This window comes from Seriola aureovittata, chromosome 14 (assembly GCF_021018895.1).
Source record: "Seriola aureovittata isolate HTS-2021-v1 ecotype China chromosome 14, ASM2101889v1, whole genome shotgun sequence".
Classification (NCBI taxonomy): domain Eukaryota; kingdom Metazoa; phylum Chordata; class Actinopteri; order Carangiformes; family Carangidae; genus Seriola; species Seriola aureovittata.
Window position 1 is genome coordinate 18,594,361 of NC_079377.1, and position 15,688 is coordinate 18,610,048.

The following is a 15,688-nucleotide window of genomic DNA, read 5'->3' on the forward strand; positions in this document are numbered from 1 at the left end:
AGGATACAGGAGGCTTTTCTGCCCAATAGTGCAGTAGAAGCTTTGAATGAAAGCTTTGTGGAGAGGCTGTCTTGTCAAGGCTAAAAGCTGGAATCCTGTTTTTTGAGGCCTTTGTGACGGAGCTTTGTTCTTACTGTACATTTAACCACCTTCATTTTTTTTTTTTATGCACAGGAAAATCCAGTCTGAAAAAAATAAAACAGGTATTCCTGGGTGTGACATAAAAACAGCAGTCCTTTCTGTGTGGATTTCTGTCATACACTGTTACAAGAAGTTAAACACACAAACACGTGTCTGATGTTCTTTAAAAACTCCGCTTTTATTTGGAAACATCTGCCTTGAGCCGATTTTGGGGCTGCAACAAAGTTATGGAGAATGCTTTCTCAGCCAAACCTGCAGATGTCAGTTTAGAGAGACGAGCTGGGAGCTGCTTTGAAAATAAGACACAACAGTCAAACATCAGGACGCTTCGAGTCCACATGACACTTTTCTCTTTATCTCCTACCCCCCTCCCCACCATCCCTCCCCTGGTACGAGAGCCCTCCATGGCAGCTTGGCAGAGGCTTCTCCCTCACGCGAAGCAGCAGCGTGCAGGGGCCCGGGCCCCAGACAGGAGCCCAAGCTGGTCTCAGCCTCCCAACATGTTGAGCTGGCCCGCCTTGGGCACAGCCAAATGGTTCTGCAGCTGCCCCTTTGTCCCCCTTCCTTAAGTAAACAAAGGACAGAAACAAATTAATGACCTACATTCACAGCAAACCTCGCACGGCCTCCTCGCAGAGAGAGAGAGAGAGGGAGAGAGAGAGAGAGAGCAGTTGTCTACAAGCAGATGTTCACTTACAACACTGCAGATTGCAATTAATGATCACCAGGCAGCGCATAACCAAAGGAGAGGGTTGCTGCATCTTCTACAGCAGTTATCATAATGTCTGCTGTCTGTCTGAAATGACGATCGAAAGCAGCGGTGAGAGCAGCTACTTCAGCAACACTGACTTGTCACACAGTTAGGACAGTTTTATAAAAAGGAGACATGTCCCAAAACTCTAAAACATATTTAATAATAAGATGAATATATTTCAAATGCTACATGAACGTAATCCAATGAAATATATGTAAGATTAAAGGCTTAAAGTATTTGCAAAACTGAAATAGACACCAACCTGAAATGTTTTTAGTGATTCTAAGTTTCTTAAACCAATATTAGGCATTCATCAAACAGAGGACAATGTCATAAAGATTAGGAGTGAGCTTATCGCGTGAGTGTGCGTTGGGGGCTTACTGAAGAGACCATCTGTGGCCTAATGAGCGCTGCTCCTTGGCCTGAGTGCAGGGGCTTTTAATGCATCTGTAAGAGCAGGTTTACTGAGCAACAAGACATTAGCTAAAGCTGATTTCTTTACTGGAAAACTGCACTTGAGGAGCTTTGGAAGGAGTGAGTGTGTGTGTGTGTGTGTGTGTGTGTGTGTGTGTGTATATATGTGTGTGTGAGTGTGTGTGTGTTGCTGGGGGTTTGGATCCCTACAAGCTGCTGCACATTTTCTTCCCAAATGCAGCTCACACCTCAGCCAGTGCAGCCGATAATATCAGGAGTTGTGCAAAAGAATACAGTGAAACCGCACAAACACACACACACAAATGTGCATGCCGTCATGCTGTGTCCAAGCAAGATCACTGTACAGCTTGTCTCACACACACACACACACACACACACATACACACACACACACACACACACACACACACACACACATGTATGCACACATACTTCCACCCACATCACAAGTCACGGAGGAACAGGATGTTAAGACCTCCTGCACTGCAACCTGTAACTACTATATGTGTATGTGTTTGTAAATGTGAGCTGCAAATAAGACAAGGTCACACGAGAAATGACTTAAGTTTCTAAGTCTTCCACATACAGACATGCTTAAAAATTTATTAAATTTGAATATTTAATCATCAGTGCAATTTTAATAGCAGTGAAGAAAACAAAAAGCAAAACACAACTTCACACTCAGGTTGAATTTCAAGATTCTTATAATTTATTGCAGTTTGCACACAATTTAAAAATGTCAACAACAGCACACCAAAAAATTACAAAACTAAACACAATTAGAATTCACTCCCCTTGAGAAAAACAAAAACAAAATAAAAAAACCAACCCAACTATGATTGTCAAAGCTAAAAATGACTAAATCTGAAATAGGAAAATAAAAGAAAAAGCAAAGAAAATTTTTAATCTCAAGGGGGAGCAAATATATCTCAATCAAAATCTGCTTGTTTTTTTTCCCCAGACAATGATTGTCCTTTTTCAAAACAGACTCAGTCATTTCATGCCCCCCACCCTCCACCCCCCCATCTGTCTTTTCATAAACTGTCTATGACATTTGAACATTTTATTTTTATACCTTGATTTAAAAAAAGAAAACAAACAAAAAAACTCCCCCCCTTTGTTTTCAAGTAAGCACAGCAAAAAGATGAAGATGTCTCATCAGGGTGGTTACTTCACATCGTCGTGAGCGGTTGACATCACTCTCACAACTCCACCCTACACTCACGCATTAGAAAATAAAAAAAAATAAAAAAAACAGCCCGGACTACAGCAGTTTAAGGCGGTCAAGTACAACCAGAAGAACAGAACGGAACAAAAAAAACCAAAAAAAAAAAAAAAAAAAAAAAAAAAAAACAGCAGTAATGATGAAAACAACAGCAGGATGGAGTGAGCCCATATGCAGAGATGCTGCCAGTGAAGAAATAACGTTTCGAGGGAAAAAAAAAAAGAAAGACGATGCGGTGCAAACTGCCGCAATGTCACCCACACTGTTGCACTGGCAAAGCCTGTAGGTGCCACCAGATGACAGGGCGGCACATACAACCACCTCACCCACCACATGCATATCAGTGGGGGCATGCACACACAAACACACACCCATGTACACATACACACACACACACACACACACAGATGTCTGAGTGAGGGAAAATGTAGCGCTTTCACTTTTCAGTATCTCTATGTTGAATGTGTTTGGATTGTATAAACGCTTGACCATTATTTTGAAATTTACAACAAAAAATTTCTGGTAGAGAGGTTAAAAAAAATATTAAACCGATGTAGACCCAACCCGAACACAACATACAAAAAAAAAAAAAAAAGTTTTCCAATCACATGAGCAAAATATAATAAGACATCATTTTGTGATAAATTCAATAAATTCCTTGAATTTATACATTTTTAAACAACTATTTCTCAATGCTCTACAGTATCAAATACTTCCATAGCGTCAGAAATGTTTTTAATAAAGGCATCTTTTTAGCAAAAATCTGATTTCACATCTTTTTAGCTTAAAAAGGTGCATTCAGGCATGCCAATTCTCTCCCATCTATCTCAGAGTAAGGATTACGTTTGAAGTGGAAAACACACACACACATACAAACATCTCATCGCATTCACACGACTGCGTCTAATGTGAGACGCACTGCACCGAGCTGGGTGGGTTTACTGTACTGAATCAGCATGGCTTCGCTGAGCTCAGCTCAGCTCAGCTCAACGTGATGCAACAGTGTGACAAAGATATCTGACCCTTCAACTTTCCTTCGCAGGACAGCTGAGTTTCAGCCTCTCTCCTTCCTGTCTCTCTCTGTATCCTTCACACTGTAGCCAAGCCAGAGCCACAGACCTGCACCCAACAGACCTGAAATAAGTGCCCAGTGAGCAGATGTAATTAAGAAATGGCTTGACCGCGTCTAGAGCTGGAGAGGACGGAGACGTGAGAGGTGGAAAACAAACATGCAGCAGTGGAGAAATGTAACGCCTGAGGAGGAGCAGGAGCAGGAGGTGGAGGAAGTGCTGGGTGGACGTAGGTCTTCAGTAGGTTAAATTGACTGGTAATAACCAAGTCACACGCTCATAAACACACACACACACACACAGGCACACGCACACAGCAGAAATCAGTGCATATAGACACAGGCTTCAAATGCTTCATCGTATCGCTTCAACACCCGACGGAAACACATTCGGTAACATTCTTCTTGGAGCCCAGCGACAGACGAGAAGAGTAGAAAAAAAAATCCAACTTTTCACTGTCAAAAGTGTAACGTTCAAACATTTCCCCTCTGACGCAAAAAACCACAACCTAAAGGTTTAAGACAAAATCAAATTTTCATGCATTTTTTTCCCATAGTCGTGAGAATAATATTCAGTTTTTCAACAGACCGCACCCTGGAGTAGTATTCACAAAGAAAAGAAAAGGAAAGCCCATCGTCAAATATTTGATCAATTACAATGTGTACAGTAATACAGCAAATTCACATTTTATTTTAAAATATACAGGTTTGGACGTCATGCAACAACAGCAGGTCCCATTACAAAAAAAGTAACAAAATAATAATAATAATAATAATAATAATAATAATAATAATCATTAATTTAAAAAAATGGTAAAGGATTAAAGTTTTAAAACTATAGTAGAACAATATACAACAACCTTAAATTAAATACCTTTTCAACAAGAGATGGTTTAAAGACTGCCAGCTAGATTTAAGAAAAAATTCTATTAATAACAATAATAATAATAATTATAATAATAATTTGTAAAGGTCTTTTCATTTTTAGAAAATACTTCAAATTGATTGGAAGTGAAAAAAGGAGGCTGTGCATTGCATGAGTGCCATCAGTTTGTCTGTCAGTCAGTCAGCTTTCCCCTGAACACACAACACCAAAGAGCTTAACAAGAGAAGCGGGGAGCGCTTCGCCAACGACACCTCCATGCCAGTAGAAAATAAAATTAATACACACACAACTCACTCATACACACTCACGCACGTCAGGTGAAATTTTTGCCAGAGTAGTGCAGTATTGCACACACACGCACGCACACACACACACACACGCACACACGCACGCACACACGCACGCACACACACACTTCTTCAAACTGTGTGTGTGGTGGTATCGACTTGTGATCACAGTACCCGTTTAGTGTATTGTAATGCTTTTTCACTTCAGTGTGTTCGACCTGAACTCCTGCAGTGGTGTTTGCTGTCTGTGGGACCGGGACCGATACGCTGGCCAGCGTCGGAGTGTTGTGTCTGAGATGAAACACATACGGAGTGAAAACTTTTCAGAAAGGCAAGACATTCTCACTGGGACCCATGTCCTTAGACGCAATGAAAACCACCAAACAGAACTTACGCCAAATAAAAATAAAGAGTTCAGAATAAACTAGAATAAAACAAAATTACCCCAAACAGCAACAACAAAAAAACTCAGTAGTAACATTTTCATGTGCTATTAAAGTGCAATTGAATGAGATTTTGCGACACACAAGAACATGACTCACTTAAACCCCGAATATCAAACTTTACCACCTCCCTTCACCTCCCCATGCCTCTCTTCCTTTCTTTCACTTGACATTTTTTCCCCTTAATCAAACCCAGCAGTCTGTTTCTACTTCCACAGTTCCTGGGAGCTGTCCTCAATCGCCCAATCCCTGACATTGGGCAGTGCCAGCGGTTCGCTCTTCACTGACAGCGAGTTGACCAGTTCACAATGGAACTTGCGGATGTGTCGGTAGAGGTCCCCGGACTGCGTGAAGCGCCGTTCACACCACTTGCAAGCGTGCGGCTTCTCACGTGTATGCACTACTGCGTGGCGGCTGAGGTTGTGTGAGTACTGGAAGCTCTTGCCGCATGTGGTGCAGGTGTAGGGTTTCTCACCAGAGTGTGTCCGCTCGTGGCGCTTCAGCGTGTACATGCAGGAGAAGGTCTTGCTGCAGATGGTGCAGGTGGGCACGTTGACGTCTCCGGCGGGCTTAGAGCGGATGCCCTCCTGCTCCCTGAAGTGGGAGCTGAGGTGAAGCTGGAGGATGTGCGGGGAGGGGAAAACCTTGTTACACAGCGGACACATGAAGATCTGGGTGTGTTGAGCTGACAGCATGTTGGAGACATAAGGCAGCAGGGAATTATCCATGCTGGCCGCCTCGGCCTGGGCGCGCTCGTTTTCACCGCCCAGTATGTCCTCGTCGTCTGCCGTGGCTGAAGGCTTCTCCTCCCGCTCCAGCTCAGAGGCCAGAGAGGCCTCTCGCAGAGCGGACAGGTGTGCTTCCAGGCCAAGCCGCCGCTGGGCTGACAGAGGCCCTCCGACCCCGTGGTGGGTCAGGCCCCCGTTGGCGCTGGGAACCGTCGCCTTGGTGAGGCCACTGTGCTCCATGTCATAGTCCCCACCTCCCAGTTCCTCTTCCTCGTCGGAAGCCACACCCCTCTCCACCTTCACCCTCACAGCCAATGGGCTTTGGAGGCTGTCTGGTGTAGCTGCTCCGCTGAAATATGACTGGTGGTGGTTACTGTGGTTGCTACTGGCAATCGGCTTGACAGACAGGTCCAGGACACAATCAGCCGCATCATTTGACACCCTCCTGCCCCTGTGCCCTCCACGAGAGCTCACGGAGCGGTGGGACCTCTGTGAGAGGGATCCAGTGGAGCTGGTGGGGCTGCCGGCCGGGGAGAGCAGCTTCGCTCCCTCCCCCAGCCCTTCCCCACCCTGCGTCTCCGCCTCGCCGTGCCCTGGGCTGGTTGTAGCCATGGCGGGTGTCCCTGGTCTGTCTGCAGATGGCAGCCTCATCCACAGTGGTCCACCCTCTGCCTTACCCTCTTCCTCTTCATCACTGTGCAGCAGGTCGGCAGTAGCAGGCCGGCCGGTCGAACCATCTGATAGACTGTCGGCCTTATCAGAGCAGCTGGACCCACCATCATCCTCTCTGCGCGTGCTGTCTGCCTCTGCTGTGGCCTTCTGCTTCAAACGTTTCTTACACACCTTGACAATGTCATACATGTGCAAGTAGCTGGCTGCTGCCAGCACATCCTCTACGGGAAGGTCCTGGAACTGCAGCTTGCCCTCATACATGAACTCCAGGAGCAGGGAAAAGGCCGGGGCTGTGACAATGTCGCTGTTGAGATGCACCACATCTCTCTTGTCCAACTGGTCCTTGTAGAAGAGGTGAAAGTACATGCTGCAGGAGGCCAACACAGCACGGTGTGCACGGAACTGGGCATCGCCCACCAGCACCGTGGAGTCACACAGGAAGCCCTGGTGCCGCTGCTCACTCAGACACTGGAGTAAATGTCTGCTGTGGTCTGGGAACTCCATCCTGCCGTCCTCATAACCTGCAGCCAAAAAGAAACACAGAAGCAGAGTCAAAGTTAGGTACATCTCATAAAAGTGTAAGTATCTATGATGACAGTCTTTAAAATTATAACTAATGTGCGTTTTTAAAGAAGTTTTTGTAAGGTTTTAATAAACTAAAGTGAAGCTAAATACACAAGAAAAAAGGAACAGACATGTAGACAAAAAGCAAAATATTTAAATTGAGAGACATCAAAAACAGAGATTCTGTGTCTGAGTTCAAATTAAAGCGTTGATCATATTTTTTTCATTATCACTTAGGCGTTTGTGTTAACACAATTTCTGCACACAAAATTATGCTGAACGAGGCCAATTTAAAAAAAAAAAACAGAAGACAAAAAAGCGAAAAAATCACACCAGGAGAAAGTTGGTTAGTAAAAACAGAAACGCAGAGAGAAAGAACATTTTTAAACACATAAAAAGTAGATTAAAATAAGACTAAAAACTCAAGAAAATTTGCAGAACAACATGCACCAGATATATCTAAAATCCTTTTATATTTGTCATGATAATTTTTTTATTTGCAAATCACATCACATCAGCAGAAATATTTCTGCTCAAATTCAAAAGCACCAAGCAGCTAACTCTGAAGTCAAGCACACATTCCTTCATACAACATCGCAAAATCTTCAGTTTATTTCTCCTTATTTACTCAGTTTAAAATTAATAAAAAGAAAAGGGGAAAAATAAAAAATGACAAGGATTACAATTTAAAAGTGTAATTAAATGATAACCTCTATTGCAGTTTTTACCTAGAGAAAGACTTAATCAGTAATTGTTAACCACCAGCGACAGATTCTTCCACTCTGTCTCTCCGCTCTCTCTCTCTCTCTCTCTGTATCTCTCTAACTCCTCTGCCTGCACTCCTGGATTGTCGCTGCTCCTACGCTGGTTATTTTTATTAACCCACTTTGGCCTGGCCTGGCACAGCCCTTTTAGGTAACCGGCTTTCAGCTGCACACACTGTCCTCACGTACACAACACACACACTTAGTACCAGCCTACCTACCAACCACCTCCACAGGCTAAGTCGAGCAGGAAAACTGCCCAATTGAAATAGCACTGTTGAAAACAAAACAGCTTGTCCCTTGTTTAACCTGCGAGCACCAGCTTTAGGTGTAAGATTAGACCAGAGGAAAGAAAAAAAAAAAAAAGGAAATAAAACTTGCACCAGTGCTCTTCAGGTGTAGTTAAAGAAGAGATAATTTATCTAGTTGATAAAAAGATGAATGACTAATAATTTCAGATGGCATCTGTCGATAACAAGAATGAAATCTGTAAAATCATTAAGTCCCACCTGTTAACCAAGTCGATTTGTCCTGCCTGAGAAAATACATGGGTCCCGCTCTGCACTGTGTTAACCAAAGCAGTTAAATCACCTCATTTGAATGAAGCTAAACCAAGAATGTCAGTGTGTGTGAGACTGTGTGTGTGCGTGTCTGCGTGTTGTGTATATGTGTGTGTTCGCTCGCCCTACAGCTCGTACAGACTGCTTTTAATGAGGGGGCTTACGGGGACAAGGGTGTACCACCTCCCACCTCTCCACACCCCCACCCCTCACCACCACCCCCACCCCCTCTGTCCAGCCAAACCCCTCTTCCACCTCCTCCTTCCACACACACACACCATCCGTCAATCACACGCTCCGTTCTGATTCTTGCAAGAAAAACCCCGCACATCCGCCCCACAGTAGAAACTGCCCTCTTCCTCAAACCCCCCCCCCCACCACCACCACCACCACCCAGAAGAGAAGATTTACAATACAATCACTGTAAGTGCCCTGCTCGTCACAGCATCAATCCTAATCCTTAAAGATGGCTAAAAATAAAGACGGCGGTGGCGGCGGTGGGGAGGGAGCCGTCGGCGGAGGCTCAGGAGGGCAGTAGCCCGTCACCCAGCCCACCCGGCCCCGGCCAGCCAGCTCAGGCAGGGGTCTGAGAAAGAGAGACACAGAGGGGCAGGGAGGGAGAGGGTGAGGGAGAGGCTGGGACGGCCGGGGAGGGAGGCTTACCCACATCTGATCCAGCTGACGGGGGCCATATGGCAGCTGCTAGCCAGATAAAGAGATTAAGACTAGGAGGGAGTGCGATTACAGCTGTCTAGCCAATTCAGGCAGCTCAAATCTGCAACTTCTAAATTAGTCTCCTCTACTCCAGCCGACAGGAGGGGAAAAAAGTGGGTAGAGTAGACCGCACATGCTTTCAAGTAATTTTACGAGTTAGATTGAACTGAAAGAAAAAAACAGGTTAGATGATGAGGATTAAATGATTGCTCACTCTATTTTTTGCTTAAAGTCTTATGTTATTTTTTTTTATTATGTCACTAACTAAAAAATGTGTTTATCTTTCTTTGCTCAAATTTAACAAATTAGAAAATTAGTACACTTCTTTTTTAAATTAATGCTTGGCAAAAAAGCATTACATTTAATTATAACTTCTCTTGTATCACAATGAATGAACTAAACGAAAAAGAAAAGAAAAGAAAAAAAAAAAGTTGTAACTTTGCTTTCAATTAATGATCGTCCAAACAAAATGCCTGACAACCCAAATAGAAAACAGACAGACAGCTGAGTTTTAAATGCAGCTCTCTAGACTACAAACTGAAAACACAGTAGAGTGTTCCCGGACTGCAATTACCCCTCAGACAGGCAGAACCAACACGAGTTTACTACTGAAGCACTCACCAGCAGTTTCACACAGCGCTCACACGGCTTTGACACACCGGAGATCCCCACAACAAAACAAAATAACTACTCCACTACCCCGAACTCTCCTACTCTACTCACTCTGTCTCATACACACTCATGCACACACACACACACACACACACACACACACACACACACACAGAGAGAACGATACCTGCAGCAGTATGCATCAACTTGATTAACTCCACTGTAGCAGAATAGCTGGGCTCTCTGGCTGGCTGAGAATGGCTGTGTGTATCTCTCTCTCTCTCTCCCTCTCTCTCTCTCTCTTCCTTTCTTGCTTTTTCTCTTCCTCCCTCTCTCTGAATCAATGAGTGGGTAGAAGAGAGAAGAAGAGGGAGGCAGGCAAAAAAAAAAAAAACACGCTGTTCAAACTGCGAGGGACAGATGCAAAGTGGAGGAGATGTTGGAGGGGGAACGAGATACCACCTCCCTCCTCCTCCTCCTCCTCCTCCTCCTCCTCCTAACTGGCGCTGATCGGCAGCCACAAACACACACACACATACACACACACACACACACACACACACACACACAGCACTAACTCTCCCAGGCTGCCGCTGAGACTCACAATAAAGGACTGGGGAGGGGTGGAGGCGGTGGAGGGATGGAGGAGGAGGAGGTGGGGTGGATGGCAGCCTGTCAGCTGCTCTGACATCATCCTCAGATGGAGATGCTACCTCCAGCTGTGCTCTTTCTACAGCCATATGCTGCCTCCTCTACACTCCTGCCACCAGACTCCTCTTTCATTCTACCAACACCACGCAACTTTGTCTCTCTTTCTCCCCCTTTCTCTCTCTCTCTCTCTCTCTCTCTCCAGGAAAAAAAAAAACATGGCCCTGCTAAATGCAGTGGGATGCTGATTTATTTTTTGGGAATCAGAAAAGATCATGCAACCACAACCACCCACTCCTACCAAAACTATCAAGGAGAGGGAAAGTTTACAAAAATATAAACAGAGCTTCTGAATAAAAAACTTTTTTTCTAATCTTTTTCCTAGTGCTGTGAAATTTTTAAACCCTCCTGTCTTTCTGTATCTGTCTCCTTCCAGTAACCATAAACAAAGGCCAACACAGCACATTTGCAACTGACAGACATACGCAGCTGATATTGTTTTCCACTTCTTTACGGTTCAGCGCCCGCTGCCTCTTCTTGTATTCTTTCAGTCAGTCACTCACTCATTCATCTATCTTTCACCCCCCCACCTCCCCTTCTTTTGGACCCTTCGGACAACTGACAGGAACAAAAATGAAATGAGGAAACAATGGGAACAAGTCATAAAGAAAGAAACTAATGAGTGCAAATCCTTAACAAAAGCTATACAAGCCTTTAATAATCCGGGGAGAAACTTCTTACAACAGCGTTATTTCGCTTTCGGTTTGGGGAAAGTGTGCACGTTTGGAGCGTGTGAATTCCCAGCTATTTGATATGTGCGAGTGTAGAAACAATACTACATTTATCTTTGAGAGTCGGCTCGTCCCAAAACCGTTTAATAAAGTTTAAAGGACTAATACTGCACACACATATCACTGTATTAAAATGTTGTCGCCTCGTAATGTCACTAGATACATAAAGATAAATAAGTAGTTTGAACTTATTAGCGTTTCATCCCAGCCGCATATATATGCCCAGATAAATTATAAGAATACTGATGTGCGTGTATACAGCATTTATAAGTAAATTTCAAACATTTCTGGATAATATAAAGTGAAATTTTACCTAAATTTGAGTTTAAAAATTACTTTAAATATGTTCATGGTGCAAAAGTTTGCTTTACTTCAACTTCTGTAATCTTTAATAAGCTTAGTTTAAAAAAAAAAAAAAAACAGCTTTCAAAGTCGGAGACATTAAATTATCCAACTTAAACTTTAATTAACTTCAACCACTGGAGTTTCAGTTCGCATCTTTAATTACTGTGGTCGCTGCACAACACTGCAACCACTGATGCACTATTTCAATTTCTGTTCAGCTGTGACACATTTTTAATGTGACAGTGCTACATCCAACACCTGGACTCGCAGTAGTCAACGACGTGATCAATAAGTTTTTTTTTTTTTGTTTGTTTTTTTTAAATTAGACCGGAACACCTCTTAACTTCATTTAAAGCAGCTTAAATTATCAACAATTGTCCGGCGAGGAAATTAGCATAAAAGTCAAAGTAATGTGACTACTGACAGGCTGCGAGACTATCGCCGAACAAACTAACAACAAAAGAAGACTGTAGTCTTATTTCTTACCAGAAGATATAACTAACAAACACAGATAAAGACGGAGACACACACACACACACACACACACACACAGAAAGACACAGTGACCCACGCAGCTAGCTATAGCCCGATCATTGCTAACAAAAGTAAAGCGAACAGGCGACAATATTGAGCTATTTACAGTTGTTCGGAAGGCCCCGGTGCTATGACAACAGCTGCTAAAACACCGCGGACAGGGAGCTAACATAGCAACTATTAGTGCGTGGACACAACACAGTCATGCTAAGGAAGGTTTAGCTACTTTTTCCCCTCCGTAACCCACCCTCTCTCTCCTGAGCCTCCTTTAATCGGACTCCGGTATTAGAGGCAACACTTACAGACAACAAGGTCCAACGTCTTCCCTGGTTCCTCCGTCAAATCCCCCTTTTTTTTTTTGGTTTGTCCTTCGGAGACAAAACTAGATTGACTTTGGACTAATTTCCATAACAGACTGCCGAGGCGAGCAGGCGGAGGGGACGGGGAGTCGAGCACTCTGCGGCGGCCAGATGTTTCCGAGCTGTTGCTGCTCAACTCGGGCTGGGAAAGGAGGCGAGTTGACTGGCACGGCGCGGAAGCCAATGGTGCCGGCGAAGAGGAAAGTGAAGGCAAATTGGAAGAGGCCCTCTAACAGAAGAGAGGGAGGGATATGTCTTCTTCTCTCGTCGGCGTAGGTTGACACCAGGCAACAACAACAGCAGCATACACACAGTGAGAAGGCAGGAAAGAAGAAGCTGGGCCAAACCAACTGGTTCTGCGAGTCAGCGAGGCGGACTGGCGCAGCGGCGAGCGAGAGAGCGGAGAGCGGCGCGGTGCCGCTTGGGTACTGTAGTCAAGCCTTGGGGGGGGGGGGGGGGGGGGGGGGGGGTGTTGGAGGGGAGGGGGCGGGGGCGGAGCTGATGTGAGCAGGTGCACCACCTTGACAGGAAGAAGCCCCGTTGGTTTCTTAGGTTGACTGGAGATAACCTAGGAGTCTAAATTTAAAAGAGACTGCCACTGGCAAAAAAGAAAAAAATTAAATTGAATCAGTGGCATAAAACTGGTCCAGCACTTCCAGAGGAAAAAAAAACTCCAAAAGACTGTTGGGTTAGTGACTTGTTTGATTTTTACTTGCAATTTTATTACTTAAAGGGGAGCCTCTTTCTGAGAAGACACTATTTATAAAGGGTTTAGAAGCTGCAATTAATTGATTTATTAATGGTCAATACATAATTTACTGATTCTTTATAGATCAGTTATAAGCCAGTAATAAGAACAAATTTTGTGTTGCCACTAATTTAACTTAAAAATATTATTTAATAAAACAGCTATTAACATTAACATTCCACATTTACTGTATTGTTCTGTTGCCATATTGTAGTGTTAATAGGCAGTTAATAAAGCCCTCTTCCAGGTAAGTGGTCAAACAGTCCATTGGAGCTGTCTCCCTAATGAATTAAAGAGCTAAACAGACAAGCAAGTGTCATGCTGAAGGAAGATTTTCCACAACCTGCAACCCAAGAGATGTTTTGGGAGACCCAAAAAAAGGCTACAAACATTTATTAAATGGTTTAAGACACACTCTAATGTAGTTATAAGGAGTGTTTATTAATGTATTTGTTAACAACTGTGTTCTCCTATGGATACCCATGAGTGGGGGCTGCTATATATTCAGGCACTGACTTACGGTGTAGTAAAATGAAGCTGTAATAATATAAGATATGTATATGTATTTCTATATATGCCTCTTATTAACTGTAAGGTCACTATGTAATCAAACCAATACTTTGCTTTCTTTTTCAGGAAGCTACTATAGTACTAAAACAATTAGTCTAACAATCGATTAGTCCATCACTGAAAATCACCCGTGTTTATCAAGCTAATTTAGGTTCCAACTTGAAAATGTGATTTGTTGCTTTCCTCTTTTTAAGTTTCACTTTAAACTGAACATGTTAAGATTTTGGACTTTTGGTTGAATGAAACAACTTGAGGTCAAGTGATGACTTTTAATGTTTTTTTTTCTTTTTGTTGAAATTTTTTTACTAAATGATTAATCAGTTAATTGGAAAAAGATTCTACTGAAAACATTAGAAAACACTGTAGACACACTGAGGATACTCCTCCTTTTTGTCTCACTATATGTCTTGATAGTGTCTGTCTAACACCTTCAGCAGTGATTATAGTTTCTATGCGTGGCTGCCTTCAGTTTGTGATGTGCTGTCAGTTTGTCAGCTCTACGAATTGAAAGGACAAATCCTCAGTGGCAAAGTCTGTGGATGTAGTGAATATGTAGTTGCATAAATCACATTTGTTTGGTGAAAATGGAGGCAGAGATGTTGATTTACTGCACTTTAAAGGTGATTTGCCAGCGAATAGAAATTGTCGGTCCTTACACTGAACCTTCAGAACAGAAAAAGATGGACGGAGTAATCATGTTGTGAAAAAAATAATATAGGCCAAGCAGTGGCAATGCATGCACAAGGGATGAGTAGGCTCATGACGAATGTAACAGGTTCCTGTGCTACCTGGCAGGTTTAACGTATCATTGTCTTGACTGGCAGAGACCTATGACTTTCTGTACCTTGCTAAAGTAACATCAGGGCAGTGTGTGGCAAGGCCTGTTTAACCTGTAAGGTTCAGTTTACATTAAACAGGGTGTTGCATGTAGTCACACTGTATTGGTCTGTTCCTTCACTGACCGCTGTTGTCTTCAACATGGGGCCCCATAGTCTCTACAGCAGCCTTATGTGAGGCTGTAATTTTCTCATGTATCTGCCTGTGGTTGATTTCATGAAGAATGTCATTGGCAGTGTGAAGAGCTGCAGAGCTGGAGACATTTAGGTTGTAAGTTTCCTACATGACTTCCAAGAGAAGAGAGCAGCAAATCTAGGACACAGACTAACATCAGCAGCAGTGTTTCTCCTTGTCCAGAAAAAAAAGGCAGTGTGTTTCATCATTTCAAGGAAAGGGATGTTCAAGAGCTAAAACCACAGTGCACACAGTGCACACAGGGCACCCAAGCGACTTAAATTAAAGGGAACACAATGAACAAGTTAATTGAAAATAAATGCGGTAATTTGTAGACAAAATAAATCATCAGTTAAATGTTACTTACGCTGCTGTAAAATCTTATCTAAGAATTAAAAAATTTTCTCTCAGATGTGGGTCACTGGGACAAAAACCTTTATCGAACGTCTGTCATGGGAGCCTTGACATGAAAAAAGTTGGGCAGCTCTGGTTGCCTGAGTGAGTCTGTGGGCCTATTTGCATCCCCTAAACCTGTCCCAGTAAACTAATTGGCGTTACTAATAGATGGCTGGATGAGCCGCAGCCCTGTATGGTAATGAATTCACACGATCCGGTGTCATAGCTGAAGGACTTGTTAAAATGCAAATGAATGATGACCCTGTTATGTGTCTATCAATTTGGGGGTCCACGTTATTAACGCATTACAATGAGCCCCTTGTTCATGCACGAAAATACAATTAGGCCTGCAGGCAGGAACACTTCAACAGAACAGAAAATTGGATTTAAGCACAGACTTTCAAAACTACTAGCTAATTTGAGCAATAAATA

General features: G+C 43.3%; 1 protein-coding gene across 5 annotated transcripts; it reads right to left on the bottom strand.

Annotated features, from left to right (window-relative positions):
- Positions 1-2,016: 2,016 nt before the first annotated feature.
- On the bottom strand, positions 2,017-12,758 carry zbtb18 (zinc finger and BTB domain containing 18). Of its 5 annotated transcripts, XM_056396160.1 has the most exons (3): positions 12,475-12,591; positions 10,042-10,189; positions 2,017-7,161 (listed from the first exon to the last, which is right to left on the bottom strand). In XM_056396160.1, exons 2-3 carry the CDS (start codon positions 10,055-10,057, stop codon positions 5,447-5,449), a joined length of 1,731 nt encoding a protein of 576 aa, XP_056252135.1. In that variant the 5' UTR covers positions 10,058-10,189; positions 12,475-12,591; the 3' UTR covers positions 2,017-5,446. The 5 variants fall into 5 exon arrangements, with proteins under 5 accessions (XP_056252135.1, XP_056252138.1, XP_056252136.1 ...); XM_056396163.1 differs by lacking the exon at positions 10,042-10,189 and having other exon boundaries at positions 12,475-12,758; XM_056396161.1 differs by lacking the exons at positions 10,042-10,189; positions 12,475-12,591 and adding an exon at positions 9,864-10,027.
- Between the last annotated feature and the right edge of the window lie 2,930 nt (positions 12,759-15,688).

Coding starts and splice junctions, on each gene's coding strand:
- zbtb18 (XM_056396159.1), bottom strand. CDS start 8,517: ATGTATTTTCTCAGGCAGGACAAATCGACTTGGTTAACAG. Junction 7,162..8,477: donor CAAATCGACTTGGTTAACAG/GTGGGACTTAAT, acceptor TTTTGGCTGCAG/GTTATGAGGACGGCAGGATG.